The sequence below is a fragment of the Pyxicephalus adspersus genome, chromosome 11, assembly GCF_032062135.1.
Source record: "Pyxicephalus adspersus chromosome 11, UCB_Pads_2.0, whole genome shotgun sequence".
In the NCBI taxonomy this organism is placed as follows: Eukaryota; Metazoa; Chordata; class Amphibia; order Anura; family Pyxicephalidae; genus Pyxicephalus; species Pyxicephalus adspersus.
In genome coordinates, this window is record NC_092868.1 from 18245119 (window position 1) to 18270667 (window position 25549).

Consider the following 25549-nt stretch of genomic DNA (forward strand, 5'->3'; position numbering starts at 1 on the left):
CCTACACATTTTTGTCTGGCCTCCAAATTCTTAATATTCTTGACTGTATTTTCCTGCTATCTGGGCTTGACACTGGATTATTAGAGACTCTACAGTCCCAACTACAGATTCTGTGGGTGCAAAAAAAGCTCTTTACTCACACCGGTACTCAATTCTCCTTTGATTTGTAGCAACCTCTTCGATAAATTCCAAACAAAATGTTAAGATTGGAGGGGTCTTTATTTTCCTGTGAAGTGTATTAAGCTATAGGCAAATACATTTCTATAGGGGTTTTTTTAGTTGCCAATCTTGACTTTGAACAGAACCTTTTTTGCCTAATTTTTGGATTATGTTCACCATGGATGCAAGATTCTTCTTGGCATGGTAGGCATACTGGCCATTCTGACAGTTTCAATGTCTCCTGCCTCCAGCAGCCTGACACTAGCATTTACCCTTCTAAAACTCCAAACTAAAAGGAATCAACTGGTACATTGAACTTATTGCTTGGAAAGTCAGCTGAGTTGTGAAAGCCTATACACCGGAGAAATGGCCTTGTGACCAAGAAGTGTTCCAACTAACCTGTAGGGAAGTTTCTGGTCTGGACAAATTCTCACTGATTTTTATTCTGTGTAATGATTGATTTAAACAAATTGCAAATTCTTTAAAATTAATCAGGCTTATACATACACACAACCTTTAGAAGCGTTAGAAATCATATTTTATTAACAAAGAGAACACTCTAGAAATTTTCCAGATTTTGTGGAATGAAAGTGGTGGTAATTTAGTGGTGTACTTTTAAGTTAGTAATACTTTAATATACCCTTGCAGCTTTTTGGAAGATCTCGATTTTGTGTGAGTGCTAAAGACAGGGATTAAAGGACCACATATTTCATATTGGCTATTTTTTGTGCTCAACTCACCAGGTGTTAAAGTGGAACTAAAATTCCACTTTAAACATCGTCAAAGTCCCTTCTGTAATAAGCATTCTTACCTGCCTGATCGCTTACTGTCAAAATTGCTGAGCTTTGCATGCACAGCTCAATGTTTGCTGCTGGGATACCCAGCACATCCCTGCTTTCCTTGCAGTAGTTGGGCTATAAAGATGGCCAAAAAAACGCAACAAGGAAGAGAAGGAGAAAGATGGTGATGCCTGAAACAGAGTGGTGACAGGTGAGTATAACAGGCTTTAACATTGATGTTTTTTTGTTATCTCTCATAATAAATAGTTTGTATTAATGTGTACATTATGCAGAAGTTTAATCTTTGGCTCAGGATTAATTTGAGCAGTTGTAAATCCAGTCCTTTTTATACCTTGTCAGGGATGGGCAAATAAGTCTGGTATTTTATTAGACCTCTGTTAGCAGAGAATGGTTTTTGTTAGGCTAACGTTGCTCTTTATTTTTATTTAAGTTGGTTTGATATGTTAAAAGTTTATTTAATCATTAATGTATTGTTCATAGTTTGTACGCGTCAGATGGGTTTTACAATATTTTACTGGTCCACAGGAATTTAATTCCCTTATAAAGCATGGTAAATGCACCTGTAAGTAACCTTTAAAAAGTCTAAAAAGCACCCTTCATGTTTTTTTTTTTTGTTTTTTTTTTTTTTTTTAATACTGTCCTGTAGCCTTTTATTTTAGTAGGGGCTTTGGATTTGTCTAGCTTTACAGCATATTTAGAAATCTGACTGAACTTGTTGACTAGCGAAAATAAATTTGGTAGTGGACAGTTTGGGTATTTATTTAAAGGAGTAGTTGTACAATTAAAGCTGAACTCCAGTTTCCCCCCCCCCCCCCCCTCACCTTTCATTACTGACCATCTTCTAAAAAAATAAACTTAACTATTTAGCATGAAAGCTTCTGTTAAACCACTGTGTTGGGTTTTAGCAGTTTTTTTTATTAACCTTGACCTTTTGCTGTGTGGTTCCACTCCTTAGCCATTGTAAAGTAATTGCAGGGGATCCTTAGAAGCTGGAGGAGTCCAGTATCTGTCGGTCTGTGACCAATGAGAGTCACAGATGTGTCGGTGCAGGGAACACAAAAATTGATTTTTCTACTGCTTTTACAGCTAAGCCAAGTCACTTCGATTGTCTCCAGTGTCATTTTTGGTTCTCCTACACTGCAGGATGCTGTACACTATTTACAATTTTCAACTCGGTAAAGCTAGATTTCTCCTTCTATTTTTATTTATGATTAAATACCCCACTAACTCATCCAAAATTTAGAATACAGAAGCCTATAACATTACCAAAACCTGCACAGAAATAAATCCAATTGAATGATGCAGAACCAATAACTCGAAATGGTTTATTGAAAACATAAATTTTTCCTTGTATCTTTATATATACCAATGGAAAGTAATCTGTCACAGTCTTAGTGCCATTTCAGACTTGCAGCTGACTGCAACATTTTACTGCAGTGTCAACTTTGCTTCCATTCAACCTAATTGGAGGGGTTGGGAACCATTTTGTGCATGTGTTTGCCTGTGAATAAGGTGGATTGCAGAGCAGTTCCTGAAAGCGACAAGTTACATACATCTTCGCTCCCCATCTGTTCTTTTCTGTTCCTCTCCTTTCAGCTATCTGGGTTCTGTTTTGTGTAACAATTATTCTTTGTTTTATGTGTTAGAGTTTCCTTGAGTGGTCTGTATGCAAATGTAGTCTGTCCTGGAATGCCTCTGTTCTGATTGTGTGAGGTAAGGTCTGCAAGCTGAGATACCCCCTTCCAGTAAACTTCTTAGAAAGGAATCACAAAGCAGTTCCGTAAGTTATGATAATGTTGACACAGATGCTAGTACAATATGCCTGCAAAGAAAGTAAACTAAACATCAAGTTTACTGAATTTTCTACTGTCTGGTAGTTGCAGAAGATTTCTGAACTTAAAAACAGAAGTTAGTGTAAAACTGTTTAGGAAACAAGGTATAGAGCGTGTTTAAAGTTTTCCTACAGTTAGTGCTAACACAAAGGAGAGGGTTGTGATGTTTTTTATAGTCCTTATCTCTAAAATGACTGACAGCAAGATCTGTCCCTATATTTCCTAAATATACCAGTCCCTTATTGGGAGAGGCATTGGACTTCTCATCCTGGCTCCAAAGATCAGAACAGACTAGTGATTACAAAGTACATGGGCAAAGTAATTTAAAACAAGTACCAAGGAACAGTACATAGGTGTAGAAGGGGAGGTTTGAGGATACTTAAGGTGCTGATTGGAGTTCAGCTTTAAGCTAATGCAGCTTCTAATATTAAGTTCAGTGTAAAATCTGTGATAAGCAACTCGCTAAATTTGAAGCATAAATGTGGTGAAAAAAAGTGAAATGTATCCATCCAGGTTACATAGTTACTCAGGTTGAAAAAAAGTTGCAAGACCAACCAAGGAAAATAAACATACCTAAAATCTTACATGTTCTGAACTGAAACCACTGTTATACATACAGTTGATCTAGAGGAAGGCAAACAGCCCTTTAGTTCAGTTTGCAGGAAAGGCAAATTATCCAAGGCAATCAAATATTTGATTGATCAACAGTTTCTAGTATCATTCCTTCTAAAACCAAATGCAAAGTATTATACAGGGCATTTTGAAATGTATTCAGTTTTTTGTTCCTAAAACAAACTATTTTGCTTACTACAACTTACTGAGGAAGACTCATCCACATATTTTTCACATGTGCAGATAAATTTCTTTTTAATGCTTACTATACAGTAGTTGGCGAACCTAAAGGCACGTTTTTTATTGTTCCCCCAAATGTCAGGGGAATTTTATTGTTTTTTTTTATTTAATATAACATCAAACTTATTAAACATTTCCCATAGTGTATGATCACCTTAAGTTGTTAAACAGTTTTGCTATAGCTTTTGTGTGGTTCTGGCCTTTACCAAAATAGATATTGCAAAAAGCCAGTGTACAAAGGTGAAGCGGCGATAGGGGATGCAGGCTAATGAAGTTTACATTAATTCTTACCACCTTGAAGGAATGCACTAATCTTAGGTTTTCCACATGCAGTGGGAATCATTGGGTTGTTGTCATAAACACTACACCCCATGTGGAGTAACTGGGTGAAAACACAATGTATAATAAAAGGAAATATAAAGCATTTTCTTGTGGTAATAAATTACATCTATTGAAACGCATGGGCCTGGAAGATTACCATGGATGAATGTTTGAGCGAATGTCAGATTCCTTGTTTGATAAATAGAGCCCAATGTGTTTTTGGTGGAATTTTCTCATAGGCCCATGTCACCTTCAAAAATTTTCCCTATCTTATTTTTCATATTTTGTTTTGGTTATACATTCTTTTGTCTGTAATTATTATACAATGTTTTTTTTTTTTTAATAAGGTGGTGTATCAATGTACTTTGGGAAGCTTCTGTCCATGAGTTTAGCGTTGAAACAGAAGGTGAGCAACCAGATAATGCTTTTTAGTGTTTCCAGTTATATATAAACATTTATTTCTTTATATGTATCATTTATGTGAAGACGAATCTTAATTTGTCTTGGCATGAAAGCATGTAAGTAAATCTAAAGCATTTCTAAATTGGCACTTGTCTCAGATTTGCAAGTCTGCCACAAGTTGTTCACATTGTAATCTACCAGTTGAATAATGTGGCATCATCTGATCCCAACTTTTGTTGTAAGGTCCTTTGGGAACTTGTATAATTTGCAGGCATTTTGTTGTCTCATTTTTGTGTTGTGTTGCCTGCCCTCAATTGGGCTGCCTTTGGATGTCCTGAAAATGAAGACTTGTGTTCTTCAATGAACTAAAAAAAAATTGTACTTGCCAAACAACAATTTTCTGTCCGTTATTAGGAGATTATAGTTCCACCCCATAGTGTTTATGATCATACACTTTTTACTGGTTTTGATAAAAACCTAAAGCATGTTGACAGTGTAAGGTGTAATCTTGAGCTTGTTTGTCTAGTTTGTTTACCCAATTTTTCTGTAGATTTCAGTCTAAGCCTTAAGGTTAAAGACCTCCCTTTTTCCTCAATGGGCTCCAGGAAATGTATTTTACGATAAGCAGGGCTATGTATTCAAAATTGGTACATTTTTACCAACCCTTTGTACACAATAATTGCTTCCAACTACACAGCATTTATGGTAAGTATAAAAACCATATTATCTTATCAGGAAATTTACTAGAATCCAATAAATGGTGTGGCTGGAATTCAAATAGGTAAATACCAAATATAAATAATAGGACTTTTTAATTTACATTTATTGCTAAAGGTCGAATTGTGTTTGGCTATGTACACACATGCAAAAATTGTTGTTGGAAAGGATCTTTTACAATCCTTTCCAATGACTAACGACTATATACTACTCTATATGGAGGGGAGGGGGAGAACAACGGAACAGCACCCCCCTGTTCTCTCTCCCCCTTCACTTCCATTACGATTGTTCGTCGTCCATCATCAGGGTGGTTGTTTGGACGATGGACGACAAGCGCTGTACACACGCCAGATTCTCGTCTGATAATCTGCTTACGGCTCATGAACCATTGCACTTGTGTACCCAGCCTTTGTTGCACATTCCCTGCTTCCTGAAAGTTCTTGTAAATTTTGCTTATGACATCAATTTAGTTTCTTTTTCGTTCATGCCTGGGGCTAGCACTCTTTATAGAAAGGTCACTTGTTTGGTAATGAAAATGAATATTACTGTTTTAAATAGGCATGGTACACCCAAAAATGCTCCAAGTACTACATTTATTTGCTCAGAAGCCAAAAAGACATGTACATCAGTGTGTTCATGCCTATATAAAGGGTCATTGCCGGAGGCGCACATTTTAAATACATACATGTGAACCCTATTGTCAGAAAAGTTGTGATTGTGTTCAGTATTCAAATCTAGGCACCCCAACCAGACCATATATTCTGCATAGTTTTCTCCACTGTAGTTTAACCATTAAAAATTAGTCTAACTGTGTTTTAGGAATAAAAAAAACAGTAGTTCACTGATGAGGTTATCTAAAATTGGTAAGCTTAATAATATAATCCTAATAATGAACAATGCAGTGAAGTCAGATCAACTAACATAGATGCCTTTTCCTCTTATGGTCTATATGTTAGCATTCAGGGGCCTACTAAAAGACTACTACGACAGACTGAGAAACCATTTAAATTGTGATAATGCTTTTGTGCCAATTCTGTCCAGCAGGGAAACTGTTATACACATCTTTGTAGGTTTATGCCTCTTAAATTGCTACTTCTACCATTTTAACTTTTTTCTATAAAAAAAAAATGCCCCCTTGTTGAACTAACCCTAGCTGATAGCTGTTTTTTTTCTTTTCACTTACAGCATCAAGTGTCAAATCCTGCCTGCTAAGTAGGTAAGTATAGTGCTTGCAGGTGTTTTTACTTCACTTGTTTACCATAAAACAGGATGCAGGAAAAGGTTTCATAAAGAAAAGCTGAATAGGATCTTTGTATTTTTTCCCCTTTTATGTCAGGCTATCATCGGATATTTCTCAGGTCTGTGGCCATCACTCGGCTTCTGCTGAGCAGGAGGAAAGGTAAACTCAAAGCCTAAAAATACCTAATTTATATTTTGACATGCAAAGCCTTATTATTCTGGCCATAATATGTAAATGTACTCATTTTTTGGTACCTAATGGCTGAAGTAAAGTTAAAACCGCTCTTGTGATATGGACACAAAAAGGCTTCTGTGGAAAAAAAGCTGTTTAATATTTTACTGTCCTACTCCTCCTAATGCCATTTTCTGGGATTGTGTTGGCTGAAAATTCTTTCGCATTTGACACAAACTGTCTTACACCCCTGTGTGTTCTACAGGATGTGAAGGCTAGTGGAACTAAGTACATATTATCATGGGGAACCAGATGCTAGACACAACCTAAAGCATGCCAGATGCTAGAGAAACTTTAGCTATTTATAAATTGTGAAAAGAGAGGACAGCATAAGAAGCAAGTCTGGTACATATCAAGCCGCTTCTTTTCCTGGAAGCATGATGTTTTATTTTTGTGTCTACATCACAGGGTTGCTTTAAAACTAATTTGGACACCACTGTTGAACAATATGTTGTCATTTATCTGTAAATATGCTTTCTATGTTTAGTGTTTTCGTAGGTTTTGTTTTTTTGAGTTTGTTACATTTGTTCTGTTCTACAGCACCCTGAATTTGTAAAGTATGAAGAAAGCCCCTTGCTAGTGAAGGAAAGATGGCGGACAAGAGAAAACTACAGGGTATGTTAGTAAAGAGCATATTGGTCACTAAAGTCAGTAGTGTATTTTCTGTCTCTATTTCTTATTGACTAGCTGTGATTAGTGGGACTTCAGGAAAACCTGTATTAGGAAAAGTGTCTTTTGCTTGTTGCCTAGCTTTCATGTTGATTTTTGGACTTTAGTGCAAGGTTGCAGATTCAGTGTTTACTGGTTAAATACTTGTTTTGGTTGTACAGCCAGAAGAACATTAAAACCAGAGGAAGCTACGCATTTTACGGAAGTTGGAGAAGTAGCAGATTACATATTTACTGTTTACCTTTTAGATGAATAGATGAATTTGTCCAGTAGCCATGTTGCATGTTCTGATAAGAAGTCTGTTGCATGGAAATGTTGCAGCACGGCTAACTACACAATTTGTTTAATAGCTGCTAATTCTAATTAGCATTATATGCTCTTATCCAAGTATTGATCAGCTTTATTTTAGCCATATCTTGAAATTGGGCTTATGCATTATTCCTTCAGCCCACACATTTTTAGACTTAGGTTGGAAGAGTGAGCCAGGATTGTTACTCTTGAGCACTTTCCAGCTCCAGAGCTACTGACATTGCTTGGTTGATTGAGTAGGCCTTGTAAAAGCGAATAGGGATCTCAAAAGTTTACCTATTTTTTATTCACGTCTGGATTTCAGTATTCTTCCATTTCTCAATTACTCTGCCCTTGCAGAGGGTAACGCTTTGAAACAGAATGCTGACGTCATTCCACTATTAACATGTTTCATGTACACTCCTTTACTGCTGACTGTATACAGCAACTTAACCCAGAAATTTTCTTGAACTGGGTGGGAAGAAAATCTAGGTGGATGGCAGCCCCTGTATTATGACCGAACTCTTTAGTAACCACCCAAAACAGTGCTGGGGAGAGCACTCCCTTTACTGTACACAATGTCTTACAAATATTTCTGTAAAAAGATTGGGAACCCCTAATAGGCCACTTCCTTACCCTAAGCATATGTGTACCCATTGAGTAAGGATTTTGTTCAAATATGGTCTATTCCCACTGTAAATCTGTCCATTTCTTGCCTGATGATTATTATATCTGTGGAGGTTGCTTCAGTGTTTAGGGATCCAACATCTAAGTGGCTAATATCCTTTTTAGAATTGATTTCTTTTTTGGCTGTAATTTTGCATTACCAAAGCTTTTTTGCTCCCTGGTCTCCCCCCTCCCTCCCTCCCTCCCTAAAGCTGGTCTAAAGGAAGTTCAACTGCACTCTTTTAAAAAAAATCTTAATAATCTAAGGATCTTTGCTGGTTGTTGCTGTTTACTGATTCCACCAACACGGGCCCTAAAGTATTTACAAAAGCTTTTTGATTATATCTCTATGTATCTCTATGTCCTTGTATCTGTATGTATTTTGTTTTTGTAAATTCTAATAGATTTGTTACATAATGTAATATTTGACATTTTGAAATAATAATGATTTAAATCCAGCCCGTCTACATTTTTCTAAATGATTATGTTGTTTCTTTAAGGCGAGATTGATCGGTGCCTCAAAAAAGTTTCTGAAGGAGTTGAGCAGTTTGAAGACATCTGGCAAAAGGTAAAAAAAGATTTTAGAAAGCATATCAAACAGTTTATTACATTAAAATTTTACTCAACTGTTGTATATGAGTTGGAGCTTATTTTAGACATAATATAATTTGTGTAGTTATGTATGTTTCATTCTTAAGACTTTGTTTTTTAGTATCTTTAGGTTTAAGAAATTAATAAAATGTGTTTTCTCATTTAAAGCTTCACAATGCAGCAAATGCAAACCAGAAAGAAAAATACGAGGCAGATTTGAAGAAGGAAATCAAGAAACTACAGGTTTGTTTTAAATTTTGTTAGGAAATCACACACTGAGCAGTTGGCAAGATTGGATTTCCTAATAAAGTTGTTTAAAAATATCTTACTTTATAAATATATACTACTGGTGCCGAGAGTTTAACACCTAAAGCTCAGCAGTTTTTGCTTTGTTTAAACCTACGTGCACGCAAAACGACAACAGAGGTAAAAGCTGTCAGTAGTGCAGGTTGTTATTTAAATGGTTGCAATCACAAAACTGTTTTTTCCATCTTAGTAGAGGAAAAATATTGGGTGGGATTTTACATCAGACAAATGCATAACAGAACAGGAAGTAGGAGGTAAATGGGTGGATGGGGGAAAGAAGTTGGTTTTATTAAATAAAATTCAAGACAACTGCCTTTGCAGATTGTGATTTTGATACCTGAATTTTTATGTGCTTTCTTCTTACACACAAATTAACTTTATTGTATGTATATATTGTTGTATTTGGAATATGCAGGTTTGTAGTATGTTTATTTCCCTAGTAGTTGAACTTGATGGACTTATGTCGGTTTTCAACCAATGTGACCCACTATCCTTGTTCTGTCAGCAGGGCAGAAAAAGCAATGTTTTAGATATAAACCTTTTTCTGTAGGTCTAAAAAAATATGAAAGTGTGTCCTACTTGTACTGTAGGTTGTAAATTTTTTTTGGTTGGCATGTTTTCTTTATTTACTAAATTTATTTATTATACCTATTAACAGCGATTGCGGGACCAAATAAAGACATGGGTAGCATCCAATGAGATCAAAGACAAGAGGCAGCTCATTGAAAACCGGAAACTAATAGAGACGGTAGGAATATATATTTATTACTTGTATAGTACAGTACCTGATGTTATATAAATGTGCTACTATTAGAATTAACAGCATTATTCCTGGCAGCCTTAAATAGTCTGCGTGTAGAAAATATATCATCGAGATGAATGCTGGCTTTCCAAGTAGCAAGGAATTGATCAGCTAGGTCTAACTTGAAAAAAAGAAGGCCAGTGAAAATTGTTAATATTTCTCTGCAGCATTTAGTAAGGTTTCATTTACAAGGAATAGAAAATACAAAAAAATTTGGCCTGGCCTGTTTGTAGTCCTCAAGAAATTGATTTGGACAGCCCTGCTCTAGGCAAAACAAGCAGTTACTTTTGCATTAGTTAGGGGAATTACTTAAAGAGTACAGTACATTTACTTAAAGAGGTAGTACATTTTTGTTAATTATTCCAGAGTTATAAAATGTAAGTCTTACATTCGCTTTGTCATTTGCCATGGAGTAATTTTACCTCCAGTACTGAACGTGGCTTGACAGAGTATGAATCATTGTTTTAGTACCTGTGTAATGCATCTTTTTTGTATCTTCTGCCTCTAAAATACACCATACTTACATTATTCATGCCAAGTGTGAAATGGTCCATGCAATACACAGCCTGCTCTAATACTAGGGCAGAATGTGCATTTACCAGTCCAACCAGTCACCCCAGAAATCATGGGGTCTACACCATCTATCCCCAGCATTGGTAATATAACTTGTATTTTTCTTCTTAGTTATGAGTGTCAAAAGTTTGTGCATTAATCCCTTAATAACAAATCTGTAATAGTAACTTTTTATAAACCTTACCTCTTCAGCAACTGGCCCCCATCTCTTGTGTGTTACCCTGCTACATCTCTTCTGTCATATGTCGTTATCTGTAGGCACCCAGTCTTCAAATCATGTGGATTGGCCCCTCAGTCCAAATGTTTTTATTTAACCTTCTTGGCAATCAGTTTTTAGCTTGCGTGCTAACTCCCTAGATACCAAACACATATCCTGTAACCTGAACCTGTCTGTGTCCACTTACCAGCTTGGTTACTGGAACCCCTCAAAACCCAATTCATGCTTATTATGCTTAGTATGAGCTTTGACCTCTCAGAACCCAGCTTGCAGAACCTAGTTTGCAGTGTATGTCCCTGTATAACCCATTTCAATTTTAGCTAATTTCCTGGATGTAGTTTTTGACATTTATTCCACCTCTGTAAAACTTTCTGTGCATGTCTTCTATCTAGTATGCTGATTTTTAAATCTCTTTTGTATATGGGTGCCAAGTTCATCAGTTGGAAGCAGTTTCCCAACCCTGTCATTTTTATGTATGGCTGACTATATTTTTTTTAATGGATTTTGTTCAAATTTTTAAAAGATTGGTAACCACCTTGTGTGTGTGTGTGTGTCGAATGGTTACCTGCACTGCCTTCTGCTCCTGCACATATGTTGTATATCCTTAGAACCTCCATACTCCTCTGCTAGTCACACTGCCTGCTGTCATATCCTCTACATTCCTTTCCTGTACATATTTCTACTATCCTACCATCTTCTCTTTTGCACATACTACCTGCATTTATGCCTTTCACACTCGTCTCTTGCACATACTGCCCTAAGTCACACTTTTTGGCACTACTTCTCTGCATTTACGGCTGACTTTTTTACCTTTTGCACTCCTCTCATTCATACAATGACTGTTTATTTTGCGTTATTATAATCCTGTTTTGGAACAGGCTCATTTGCTAGTATACTAAAAGAAAATTTTAGATCTGTTCTGAATTTAAAACATCTGTTCTGTCAACATTACCAATTGTGAAACTATATATTGTATGCTTAATGGTATGTACATTTAAATAATAAATAGAGAAAAGAATATATCCCTGGCTGTAAGTAGAGCAGGCACTGCTAGATTAAAGCTTTGGTCCAAGAACGCACTTTGTTTCTGCAGCCTGCGCTACATCACAGGAATCTGTGCCTTAACCCTTCAGCTAGAGCTCCTTTTTTCATCCCACATTCTTGGACTAAAGCTTTAATCCAGCAGTCCTCGCTCTACTTACAGCCAGGCATATGTATACCTACATGTGAGGTATTTCCTCCTAAACTGGTAATCTAATATACCTCTGATGAAGCCGCTCGGCAAAACGCGTTGGGTTACAAGACTCTTAATGACTAATTTTTGTCATAACTACCTCCATAGCAAATTTTTGCCTAGCTGCACTTTTTCAACTCCATGATGCCAATGGACGTTGAGATATCGTAATGCTGTGATATAATATGATGGAACTATGGCTTTGTTCACAATTTTGTATACTTTATTTGAATGAAATGAAGTGTTTAAGCCATAAATTCCCTCTTTCTTTTCTCTCTACTTTATTATTGTTTGATTTTTCAAGGGGAGGCTAGATCTAAAAGATCATCCTAAATTAGTGAGTAGATCTAACCAAAACCTACTTTATTTAATATAAATTTACCTGAGAGTTTTTTTTTTCCCATCTTCATGTTTACAGCAAATGGAAAGGTTTAAGGTAGTAGAACGTGAAACGAAAACAAAAGCATACTCTAAGGAAGGTCTTGGCTTGGCTCAGAAGGTGGACCCAGCTCAGAAGGAAAAAGAAGAAATTGGGCAATGGCTAACGGTAGGATGTGTTAACATGACTGTTGTATTTACAGAACAGGTGATTTTTTTATTGAATGAACATTTTCTTTTTATTCTTTGAGAGACATACAGGACTGCTGAGTATATTTCCTGCTACTAGGAGCTTGGGAACTAAAAAATTAGAAGGGCTATACTATCGTGCACAATCAGTCAACCTGATCGTAATTTAGTGTACTAAAGGTAGGACACCTGTCCCAGCTTGCTGTTGGTTTAAGATTCAAGATTTAATTTTACTGACAATGTCACACTTTCACGGCATGTTCAGTGTCCTACCAAGGTCTATTTCAAAAATAGAGGATAGGGTGTACCTGAGAAAAATTATTTAAATTTCAGTAGGATGGCCTTGCTTGATTAGGGCACAGGTATAGGGGACAATGGAAAACAGGTTTATTTTGTGACCAAAGAAATAACAATAGAGTTTTTAGTGAAAATAATAATTTATATATCATGAAGGTTACATAACAAAAGAAAATAACATGGCTATTAAAGCATACAAATATATTTAGTACAAAGTGATTTACCTCATCTCCTGTACAATATAGGGGATTAGAGGTAGATGCCTAGACAGATAACTCTCTGACAGACATTTATATACAACAGTACATCATTTATGATCTTGCACACAGGTGATGAAAGGAATGGTATCATAATCTTAGAGACAGGGTTAGTTGACCCAATGAGTTTTGCCCTTATGGCTTCCTCAGGTTTATAGAAGCAACCGTGAGATAGGATCAGAATCTGGAGATAGATTCATGCCCTAGTGTGGTAGTAGATGATAGTAGATGATAGTAGCACGTGGTAGCAAATTTCTCGAAATTCACACTGGTTGGTTCTGTGCAAGGCAGCTTGCAAGCTATCAAGCAGGTAGCCTTGAATCTCCAGAACAACATAGGTTGCCAGACTGACATCCTGCCTTAAATTCTCGAGGGGATTGCGTCGTCAGTTTGACGCCATTCCCTTGGGAATTTAAGGCAGGACTGTCAATCTGACACAGCCCTTTTGCAACAGATTGCTGACCCATGCTGTTAGAGCTACTTTCCAGATTGGCTGATAAAACCTCTGTTACATGAACTAATTTTAGGAACAGCAAAGAAGGAATTGTGTACACATTTCTTACTGGCTCCTCCTGCACGTTTTAGCTGTTTATTTCAGGCCCTTTGGACACAGTGGACCACTGTCAGGATAGTGTTTCAGGATTGTCTCTGAAGCTTGCCTTTCTGGGCACCATTACCTGAGCTTGGGTGGTGTCTACATTGGCAGTTTTCTTCTTTCCCTGTCATGGCATGTCACATGGAGCAACGTAGTCTCTTGGCCTCATTTGTCCGTTCTTTTAAGCTGGTACCTTCTTCCACATAGATGAGCACATGTAGATTCTTCCCTCTTTTTGCCCATCTCCTTCCCATTAAAGTAGGCAATTTAAAACTACTGTTTATACCTTTTTTTCAACATCCTTTGTGACTATCGCATTGTGGATCTACCTGACACATTTTTTTATTTTTTTTTTGTTATATTTGGTTTTGGGTCGTGTTTCTTCTCTCGTCAGTGCCTATTTCATTAGAGCTGTGGCAACATCTCGAGCTATAAGACATCAGACCTTTTTTGGCTCCCCATTCCTTTGTTCAATAAATTCTATCAAGTTATTCTGATATTGGTCAAAAAAATTTCCAAGTGGCTTTGTGATGGGCTGGGTAAAACTGTACCTGGAAGTTGCCTGTTAGGTGTGAATTGTTTTTCTGTTGTGCTTGGGGGTGTTTTTGGTCATTATGATAGTCTGCAAATGTTCCAAGTCATCTTCTGTCCCCATCTGTGATTGCTGAAAGAAAAAGGACTTTTTTTTACTACTTGAAAAATAATTTATTGTATTAGTTTATTTCCACACAGGTCCTGCCCATGTTTTTCTTTTTTTTTTTAAGTTGTCAAGCATTTTCTTTTTAGAGTTATGATAACCTGGGTTTGTTATGATAACCTGAGTTTGTGACATAAAGCTTCTTCCAAGCAGTCCTGCTATTCAGTTCAGTAGTATAGCTCTTAAGATTCTTAAGTAGGTATCTAGCCTTGCTTTCTGAGTGGCCAACTAGTTGCAAAGCTATACCCAGGGATTTGCTATATCTCCTAGTAAACTGCAAAAAAAAGTTAAAACTTTCTTTTTCAAGTTCTCTTTAAAAGTATCTAGAAATGCTAGGAGACCTTAAAAGGTATCATAAACTGTGAGTGTTGCTGTTAACAAATGCCCATTTTTTCGCCTTTTTTACAGAGCACAATAGACACATTGAATATGGGTGTGGATCAGTTTGAAAGTGAAGTGGAATCTTTATCTGTACAAACACGAAAAAAGAAAGGCGACAAGGATGTGAGTCTACATTTTGGCATGATCAGTGTGTGTTGTATGGAACAGTAAATCATACTGTGTTTGTGAATACCCAACTTTACACTTTTTCTTGAGTGCATTTCTGAAAGATCACATTATAAAGCATTTGCATGTATGTATGTGTTTGTACACTTAGTCACCCCGTGAGAGTTTTTATGTTTTGTTGTCAAAAACTTTACACCTCAGTGGATTTATTTATTTATTTATTTTTTGAGAAACAAGAAATGATTGTTGTGAAAAATCAAAATAACAGATAAGTGGGAACCTCTACAAATAATGTTTAGTAGATTCACCTTTACCAGCAATAACAGCCTTGTTTAGGTAAAACCAACTGTTTTTTGGTAGACTGTACTTTGGACGTTTATGAACATTAACATGTTTATAGTAGTTTGCTTTTATTCTTTGGATTTGACAATTTATATGGAAAACATCTTTACCCATGGCATGAGGTTTACTTAGATTTTCAAACTAGATTTCTGTTTTTTTTTTTTTTTTTTTTACATCATTTGGTCTGCTCCTCGAAAAGCATACCAGCACCTGCCACAGAGAACTATTGCCACAACATGATGCTGCCGCCACAGTTCTTCTTGGTTGGAATGATTTACAATATTGTACTGTGTTGGGGTTACACCAAATAGGCATTAGACTAATGCACAAAATCTAAAGCTATAGACAATGCAGACAACATCCATTTTTGGGTGTCTTGTTTCATATTAAAAGTCATGTGAATTTTGGTTAATAAATAGTCATAAAAAAGGTAATGATGGTGATGTTATATTTTGATTGTGCTCTTTAGTCACCTTGGTGGTTTATTGCATTCATGTTACATTGATACAGTCACTTAAGACCTTTTGACAACACAAAACAAGTCACCAAATAATTTTAACAAATCGTGTGATTTGGCTGCACCAGTGACATATTGCCATATTAGTGGGAGTCTATATGTATGCAATATGTTATTTTGTGTTTATATTTAGTTGAAATTAATTTAGATCATAGACATGTTTTTACTTTGCTTATTTTAAATGGCTTGTAAGGTAATTTGTGTAACAACAAAAGAACCCAAAATTCAAATCCACAGTGGTCTATGACAAAAAAAACAAAACAAACAAAACCCCCAAGAGTTTGGTTTTGAACAGTCTTAAGCCAAATGGCTGTTAATGTTTTACTAGTATCTTTTACTTATTAAAATCTTTATAAGGGTGGGGAAGCGCTGTGAAAACTACAGAGACATATGTTAGGCTGGGTCTACACGTACAGTTTTAAAAATGCATGTAAATGTTCCTTCCGCGTTTATATGTGTTTTATGCACTTTTACCAGCGTGGCAAAGCTTGGCTTTAAGCCACTGGAAAACGTCTATGCCCCATTTTTACCGCGTTTACGTTTCAAGCACCTATAAACACGGGGGAACCCAGGAAAATGCCCCCATTGAAATCACTGGACAAGTTTCCCTGCGTTAACCTTGTGTTTTAATTTTTAAACCGTTGCAAGAAGCGTTAAAGATGATGCTTGAAAACGTAAAAAAAAACACAACTTTTTCTTTAGCAGGGTCCCGCTACCTCCAGTCACACCTTGTGCCACCTGTGTATGCAAACTTGTACCCAGGAAGTGGAGATGTTAACTTTCTTTTACATCTAATTGGGAACACAATTAAGGGTTATACTACTGTCTACAGGAGTACTGGTTGCAACCAAAGGAAAACAAAGTTTTGTGGTTTCAGGAACAACTCTAAACTCTTTTGTTATGCCAATGCATAAGAGCTATTCCTGAAAGGCTTTTCGTGGGACTCCCTAGGAATGCGTTTTCTCTACTGATTGGTTTTTGACACTGTCTTTTCTGGCTTTTGTCCTTAAGACCAGTATAATGGTGTCTCTCATTTAACTTTCCTATTTATCAGCTGCAATTCTGTTGAATCTAGACCTGGTTTTCTATGTTCTGATCTTGATGTTTTCAACATCTCAAACTTCCTCTTCACTCGCTATACTCTGCAAGGTGACTGTTTGATCTGTCAGCCATGCTATGGAACCAACCTCATTTTAGTTCTGCATTGGCATTAGGTGAGTTAAGGCCAACTTCATGACTGACATTTTGTTAGCTGAAGTTCAGGCTGTGAGTTTTTCTCTCTCTGGGTCAGTGGTTTTGGTTCCTGTTTTGTAGTCTCCCTTTATTCATGAAGAGGAAATAAACAGATGGATGTGTTTAAAAAGCCTTTCCATAGTTCCCCCCAGAGGTTTTTAGCTGATTGCTCCGCCTGGCTGCTTTGAATACCCCGCCCAGCTCTCCTGGCAGCTCTCATCCTCTGCACCGATGTAAGCGAGGCTGCTCTGTGCCATCTTTGCTCTGTGTCATCTGTTCAGAGGATTGCTGCTGATGAGAGGTGAGCACACAGTTCAGCCTTCATGTGAAGGAGACACAGGCAGCCCCGCCCCCATCTCATAGCACAAGCTCGGATTTCTGCCTGTGAAATGTATCCACCTCTAGCTCTGCATGTCATGTGTGTACAAAGCTCCATATCTCCTAATATGTATGTCACAATGACCTGTAATTTTCAGAGTGCACAGGGGACCCTCATAGATACTAGTTATTACAATTTCAAGATATTGAAAGATAGGAAAATATCCTATGAAAGATAGGATTTCAAGATATGGGGGTCACAAATTTAAAAAGTTATGAAAATTGAATATATATATATATATATGTGTAAGTATATATAAATATGTACCTACCTGTCACAAATCTATACATATCTATATATATATATCTATATATGAAACTACTGTCTGCTTCTCTTCTTTGTACACCAATTTCTCTGAGGGTGGGGGGTACAAAACTGAAATTATAGGTGCAAGTGTCGGGCACATTCTCCCCCTACAATCTCATTACTACAGCATCATTAGAACATAAAACACTCTGCCCATTAAAATGGGCTTCCCTGCCGTTACGCATTCCTGTCCATTTATCTAACATTCTGAATTTCAACTGGGGAATGGGGAGGTGTAAGAAACCAAAAATATAGGTACAAGTGGGGAACATCTGTGACTAACATCCCCTAAAACTTCATCACTATGGTATCATTAGAAAACAAACTCTGCCCACTCAATTTTATTGAGGTTGAGGTACAGGAAAGTTACAGTCGTGTGTAACAAAGTGCATTTTGATGGCCAGTTTTTTTTTTTTTAAATGCTGTAATGATGTCATAGAGATAAAAGGTGATATCCACACGTGTCCCCCACTTCCACCTATATTTTTGTTTCCCTGCACCTCTTACTTCTGGAGAAATTAGGGTTTGAGGTAAGATGCAGACAGATATGTGTAACTGAGCAGGCAGCACATTTGGCTAGGTAGAGATTTATGTTCTCATAATGCCATATGCCTCCACGTGTACCTTACAAATTTCAAGTTAAAACAACCAACGGTTTAGGAGATATGAAGGTTTGAACACAGCAAGTTTTAGGCTGCAGAATATGACAAGAAGCTTTTACACTCACACAGCCATCACACTGCGCTGCCGATGACATTACACACTGTGTATAAACGTCACAGACAGTGTTTTTATATAGAATATGGGCAGTGATGAGAGGGGGTCACTGTCTGTCTTGTCCCCATATGATATCACATGCATGATGCTATTAAAGCATCGCCCCATTTTTACATTATATTAAAGAGTGACTTTCTCTGTTATATAATGGAAAAATGTGCGTTTTTTTTTGTTTTTACACTTTTGCGTAGAGGACCTCTTCCCTTCAGTCTTTACTTCCATTTCGGTAAAGACCGAAGGGGAAATCCGCAGCATCCTGGGATATTTGTGTCACATATCCCAAAAGGCTCTGCACTGCTCCTTGTGTGCATGCACCTTCAGAGGATTTTTTATAATGTAAAAAAAGTGTTCAATCTCATAGATACGCAGTGCAAGGCAGCACTGGACGTACAAGTGAGCATCAGAGAAAAGGTGGAAGCTGAGCCAGCATGGGCCTGCTGGGCTAATTTTGTAAAAGAATCAGCACTTATGGCCTGTTACCAATCCTAGGGGCCTAGCAGTTGTCAGAAGTCACTCGGGGTAAATGTTTTTTGCTGCTAATATGAGCTAAGCCTAACTTCTTACACCACATTGATTATACTATTACACTACTACAAAGGATTACACTCTTAAAACCTAGAACACTAGGAAGTTGGGTCACAATACACGCCATAGGACAGTTGTGGCAAAATACATAGAATAGAAAAATAGGATATACTGACGGGGCAGGCATTACAAAGTTGTAACAAATAATTGGGAGAAGGTAGAACAATGAAACAATAAGAGGTTACTGGATACCCATGGCATAAACAACTGGGAGCACTAAATTTGCTGTGTTTTGCCACAACCCCTTTTTTACCACCCGGCTGAAAAAATTTCTGGGAAGAACACTGCTTTTTGCAATGCCGTCAAGGTTCCCTCTTTGCAATCGAAGCTTATTTCAACAGGGCTTGGAGTGTTTCTTTTGAGCATCAAGCGACTGGTTTACAGGTTTGTAAGGCTACCCTGTCTGCTTGCACACAATTTTACATATTACAATGAGGAAATTTCTGTCTTATCTAATGGAAGCTTTAGGTGTAAGGTGTTTCAGGTGGCCCTTTGGCACTGTAAACCATCCCTTGTTTTGTCAGGTCTGTTGGCTTTATTGTTTAACCATTTGAATATTCAGAATTTTGTGCTTTTCAATGGCAAGTGAGAAATAGTATTTTTATTCCTAGGGTAAATCCTTTTTCTTGGTGTCCTACCTCTCTGTTCATAATAATGTTTGATACATGGTTTTGCTGGTAGTAAAAAGTAGGTATACCCTGGGCTTGCTACTTTTTCCTTTGTTTGAGTCCTCATAACTGCAGTATAACACAAAGATTTCAAAATTTTCAAATTCAAAAGAATGTTATGGTGAGTACAAAACTATACTATAAAAATAAAACTATTTTATGTTCCTTTTTTGACCTAAACCCTGGGCAAAATTCCATGCTGTGATTAAAAGCAACATAATTGGTGTTTCCTGCAGCAAAACTTGCATATTTGCAAATATGGTTTAAAAGGTTAGGTTGCTAACTCAAGCAGTCATTTGTGAATGGGAGCTTTAGGCCTCTGGCTGATCAGCTATAAATCTAGGTGAAATAGGCTATAGTCAAAGCTAGATTATAATATATAATTAATCTAAAGTGGACCTTTTAAGAAAAGGATATTTATTTGTGTTCTTTGCATTCTCTTTCATGGCATCTTCTTTATCGGTGTTAGCAGAAGCAGGACAGGATCGAGGGATTAAAACGGCATATAGAGAAGCATAGGTATCACATTCGAATGCTAGAAACCATCCTGCGAATGTTGGATAATGACTCTATCAATGTGGACGCCATCAGGAAGATTAAGGATGATGTAGAATACTACGTGGACTCTTCCCAGGAACCTGACTTTGAGGAAAATGAGTTCTTGTACGATGACCTTGATTTAGAAGACATTCGTAAGTGTCTAAATAAAATAATATTTTATTGTTACATGGAATTTACTCGGTTACTGTGTTGTAAACCTAATTATATCTGCACACAAGGAAACTTGAGTAACTGAAATTTTGCAATTGTGGACTTCTGTTTATGGGAACTTTTTAAAATGAAAGTATGGGATCTACTCTGGCCTCTGATGCTGTTGTTACTAAAGGTGCATGCACTTGGGACTATCATCCTTAATTGGAACATGTATGTATCTGGTAAAGTCAGAACTGGTAATATACGTTCTATATCAGAGGTGACTTACTCCAGTCCTTGGGGTGCCACATACATGCCCTTGAGTTAGACACCCCTTTCCTAGAGCTTGCATTTTTAAAACAGGTCTGCAAAAAAGGTTCCTGGCTGTTTCTGCCACAGTAGCTTTCTTTTTGTTCATTTGGAGTACTGTTATAAGCAGAGCCAATCGTTGCTTGATCTACTGAGTACTATGTTATTCAGTACAGATAAAACCCCAAAAAAAGTTTTACTGCTCTTTATTGCTGACATTTTTTGTATTTTGTTTGTAAAATTTCTTAAAAGCAGTTAACACATGGGAAAAAAACCCAGAAAATTTTAACATAAATCTCATTAAAAATGGAAGGTTATGCAAATCATGTCCTTAAACCTTTGTGTGTGTATTCATTCGAAGCTTAAGTTTAACATTTTTAACAAACTCTCTGATGTTGTTCAGTAATGCTCACAAGTTTTATAAAGCATATTCTCATCATCTTTTTCTTCTTTAGCACAGGCACTGGCAGCTACTTCACCACCGAGTCACAGTCACATGGAGGATGAAATCTTCAATCAGTCTAGTAGTACTCCTACCTCCACCACATCAAGCTCTCCTATTCCACCAAGTCCTGCAAATTGCACGACTGTAAGTTCAACTGTAGAAGGAGAGGCCTTGGAAGCTGTTTTATTTTTAATAACTGGTGAATGGCTGGCTGAGAGGTGGATGGGAGGGGGTACAGCTTTGCCTAGAAATGTGATTTAATGTACCCTAAATTGACAGGAAAACTCTGAAGATGACAAGAAAATTCGTGGCAGGTCTACGGACAGTGAAGTTAGTCAGGTGAGCTGTGGTATCATTTATTTTTTCTATTCTTTTGTTTTATGCTCAGTGTTTATTTTTGTACTTTGTGCATTCCTATTCATGCTTTGTGGGTCTCCTTAAAGCTGAACTACGATGTGCACCTGGTTATCGGACATGGAAATATTTCCTTCCTAGCCATAGGGGCTCACATCTGCCTTGATTTACCCATACCTTGCCCTACTAAGGTAACAGAGAAATGATCCATCTTCAATGGACATTTTGGACAGTGACTTTGTTGTCCAGGCAGGAGACGGTGAAGTGGTGGGCTTAGACTCTTACAAGCCTAATGGTCAGTAACGTTTGTCTTTGTGTGCAGACAAACACTTCTCTGGCATTGAAGATGGATCATTTCTCTGTTACCTTAGTAGGGCAAGGTATGGGTAAATCAAGGCAGATGTGAGCCCCTATGGCTAGGAAGGAAATATTTCCATGTCCAATGTCCGACCAGGAGCACATTTTCTATTTAGCAAAGCAGCAATAGCTGTGGTTTAATTTCCTTGCCTGGATAAATGCAAGGCAGACATTTGTAAGCTATCAGCACTTAGATTTTGGGAAATGGTACATTGAACAAGTAGTATTTCATTGGAACTCCCTCTGGTGGGGGTAGTTGTGTGTGGATCTTGTGGTTTGTAGCCAGGTCTAGGTTTTTAATGGCTTGTTCTTGGCCAGTGTGTTCTTCCACACACAGGGGTTTATTTTAAATGGCAATTGTCTGAATAAGCCCTCTTTTTGATGGCAGACTTTTTTCTTCAACTGGGAGTTGTCAATGTTTTGCTTTTGGCACTCTTAACCACCTGGGCGTTACACTGATGTCTAGATTTCTGTACCAAAAGCAGTAAACTGTTTTTCATGAATTTTTTTTTTTTAAATTGTAGACCTGTAAGTTACAGAAATATGTCCGAACAAGGGTCTAGAAGATATCATGAATATAAAAAAAAAGTTTGAAACACAATCATGTAAAAAAACAAAAAAACAAAATGTACTTTTAATAAAATTAAATAAAAAACACAAAAATCAGCTTAACCCCCCAGCGTTCTAATTCTCAGTTTTTTGATGCAAAAAGTGATCCTATTTTTTTGCATAGAAATTTTTGTTTTGTGGGCTTGTAATTTTTAGGATTAACTCCCGGGTATGATAATTATATTTATTATATTATAATCATAAATTCTAAAAATAATACATAATTATAAATAATTTAAAAAAATGAAATATTAGACAACAATGTAATCTAAAAATAAAATATAAAATAAAAATGTACTTTTATTTTTATTTCATGTTGTGTGGTGTTTTTGTACTGTAAAAACCATTTAAAAGCAGATTACATTGTAATCTGCTTTTAAATTTCCCTCCCTGACACACCCCCATACATCACCACTCACATCACCCGGAAGATGACTCATCCTCCGGGTTGATGTGGGAGTTCCCTGCCTACTCACACAGGCACACGCTGGACGCTGGAGCTGCTTCTGCTCGCATCTCCAGAAAGATGCAAAGCACAATGCAGGATTTCTGCATTGTGCTTCACATCTCACTGCAGATGCCAGCAGCAATAGCAAATTTTTTATTGCTGCTGGGGGAGCTGCGGGGACAGGGTAAGTATTTGCTTTCAGTTGTAATCTGATTGTCATACATTGTTTACATTTTTAACCACCTGAGAAAAGTTCGGGTTTAACACTTTTTGCAAGTGTTTTTACCCCGAACTATGTCGGGTTTAACGTCCAGGTGGTTAAGGGCTAAGTTTTGACCTTTTTTTTTTCTAGCAACCTTTGACAAATAATTTGGTCCATTTGCTTTATTCTGAAGGTGGCCCATTTCCCCCTCACTCTTTGACCTTCACTAGAGCCATAAGCGGACAGGAGGGCTTCATTTCCCCCCCCCCCCCCCAAACAAAAAACAAATCTTTTTTTACATTTATTTGTACCCTGTTAATTTAATGGCAGTTGCTCCTACACTTGGCATTAAAACATGCATGTGTTTTTGTTTTTTTTTTTTAATTTTATTTGTTTAGTCACCAGCAAAGAACGGATCTAAAGTTATCCATAACAATCATCATCCACAGTCCCCTGCAGTGACTCCAAGTTACCAAATAGGAAGCAGTTCCAGCACGTCATCTTCTCTAGGAAATGGGCCAGGTACCAACAGCAATGGCACAGTTTCGAACAGCAGCAGCAGTACGAACAGTAACAGCAGTACTAACAACAAAAACAACCCTCCAAGTGGACACACATCTGGTACACCTACCCCTTATGCACAAGCAGTGGCTCCTCTCCCCTCTAATTCAAATGCATCCCAGCCTAGGCCTCCCAACGTCCAGCAAAACACAAGTAAACAAAATGGAGCAACAAGTAAGTTTAAAAACAATGCATTGTTTTACTATTTAATGACCTGTTTCAATGAAATGATGTACATTAAAACTATGGTATATGGTTCGTCACTTAAGACGTAGATTACTCTGCACTTCTGTTGTAAATGAAACCTTCTTTACTTCCTTTGCAGTTCCCATGTTTTGATTGGCTGAGGTGCAGAATACTATCCTCTTTCAGTTTTTTCCTGTATTTAACCTTGCCATACAACATAATTTTGTCTTGCATACTTTTTATACATTTACATTTTTTTGGCATTAGCATTTAACCAAATTATACAGGTAAATACTAATTTAACTTTATAATTCAAAAGTAAAATAGGATTTTGTAGAGGGTTTTTAACCTATTCTGCAGCAATTGCCAAGATACATGCGTCTAATGTTATGATGACCATAAGGTCAGTCTCTGCTCACATCACATTGTAGCACACACCGAGCATTCTATGGTGCCTAATGTTGTCTAATTTTTAAATTGCAGCCAAATGCAGTTTTAGATGTCTAAAGTAAATAGCTTTTACTAACTTAGCAAACCACAATAAATGGTACTGAGGTGCATGCATTATTCAAATAATTTTAGGTGTGAATGGGTTCATTACCTTAACCTAGTCTGTTATACATAAGCTAGTGTACTATCTGTAGTGTTATTTATATTATTGTTCTCAAGGGCTTATTAAATATACCAGCAACCAAACTTTTGCTTACAATTAACAACTTATTCTGTACTAAAGAAAATTAAAGCCGCATACACAAGTGCAATTATAGTCGTAGGAAAGGATCTTTCACGATTGTTCGGGTGATGGACTTGGGGGGTCCTTGTTGGTTCTTACCTTTCACAAATCAGCCCCCTATTGGGCTGTTTGCAGTAGCTCCATTTGTTTCGTTTTGTAAATCCACCCCCAGGGTGGAACTGGAAATTGGCCATGCCCTTTTCTGGCAGGTTTAAGTAATTTTCCTAATGAGCAGCTCATCTTTAGGAGTGCACGTTTGTTTGGGGCCTGTGTTTGTTAGCTGCACTGAATACAGTTAGAGAAAAATTTAACCTAAAATCTGCATAAGTGGGAGAAAATGAAATCTTGCCGCTTACAATGTCTAAATTTCTTCCCAGGTTACAGCTCTGTAGTAGCAGAAAACGCCACAGATGCTGCGCTTAGTAATAGCAGTCAATCACAATCAAGCCAGTCTGTGATTCACAACCCACCAACAAGCACTGCGTGAGTACAATGGGAAGTAAATAGTTATCAGTATTACCCTGGTTCTATGTAATGGTTATCGAATGTGTGGATGTGTAGTGAAAAAATGTCAGACATGTTTGTATAGAGCTGTATTTTGTGTTTGTATTGTAGCATTGTGTGTAATATATGTTTAGATAACTGGTGACTGCATATTTTGTGTGTGTGTGTACACGCACATGGTATTTAATGCTGAAAGTGTTTATTCCTGCATTTTAAAGAAATTAGTGTTAGACCTTGTCATATTTTAGGAATTAGAAAGGCTATAAACTGTGAAAAGTTTATGCTGTCCATTGCAATTGATAGTCAATTTTTTTTTCTTTTCTTTTACTTGTAGACTGCACATAAGAAGATTGCTATCAGATCTTGTTTCCTCTACAAGTGTAGGAAACAGGGCTTGATTAAGTAATTAGGAAAAGGTGTACTGGAGCCAGCTGTTAACCTTATTCATATACCTTAGTGATTCTAGGCTTTTAGTTAACAAAACACAATTTTTAATTCGTTGTGTTCTTATTTTTAGGGCT

General features: G+C 37.0%; 1 protein-coding gene across 6 annotated transcripts in view; it reads left to right on the forward strand.

The window, feature by feature from the left end:
• The window catches only part of CNOT3 (CCR4-NOT transcription complex subunit 3), a 40697-nt gene that overhangs the window by 6677 nt on the left and 8471 nt on the right, over positions 1-25549 (forward strand). For 4 of the 6 annotated variants that reach the window (XM_072425822.1, XM_072425823.1, XM_072425826.1 and 1 more), the window contains exons 2-15: positions 4312-4370; positions 6269-6299; positions 6420-6482; positions 7095-7169; positions 8678-8745; positions 8937-9011; positions 9733-9822; positions 12319-12447; positions 14722-14817; positions 20097-20319; positions 21085-21218; positions 21354-21413; positions 23443-23779; positions 24902-25007. In XM_072425822.1, the coding sequence (XP_072281923.1) occupies positions 7145-7169; positions 8678-8745; positions 8937-9011; positions 9733-9822; positions 12319-12447; positions 14722-14817; positions 20097-20319; positions 21085-21218; positions 21354-21413; positions 23443-23779; positions 24902-25007 (1343 nt within the window). In that variant the 5' untranslated portion in view covers positions 4312-4370; positions 6269-6299; positions 6420-6482; positions 7095-7144. The remainder of the gene's footprint in view (positions 1-4311; positions 4371-6268; positions 6300-6419; positions 6483-7094; positions 7170-8677; positions 8746-8936; positions 9012-9732; positions 9823-12318; positions 12448-14721; positions 14818-20096; positions 20320-21084; positions 21219-21353; positions 21414-23442; positions 23780-24901; positions 25008-25549) is intronic. The other 2 variants (XM_072425828.1, XM_072425827.1) reach the window with 2 other exon arrangements.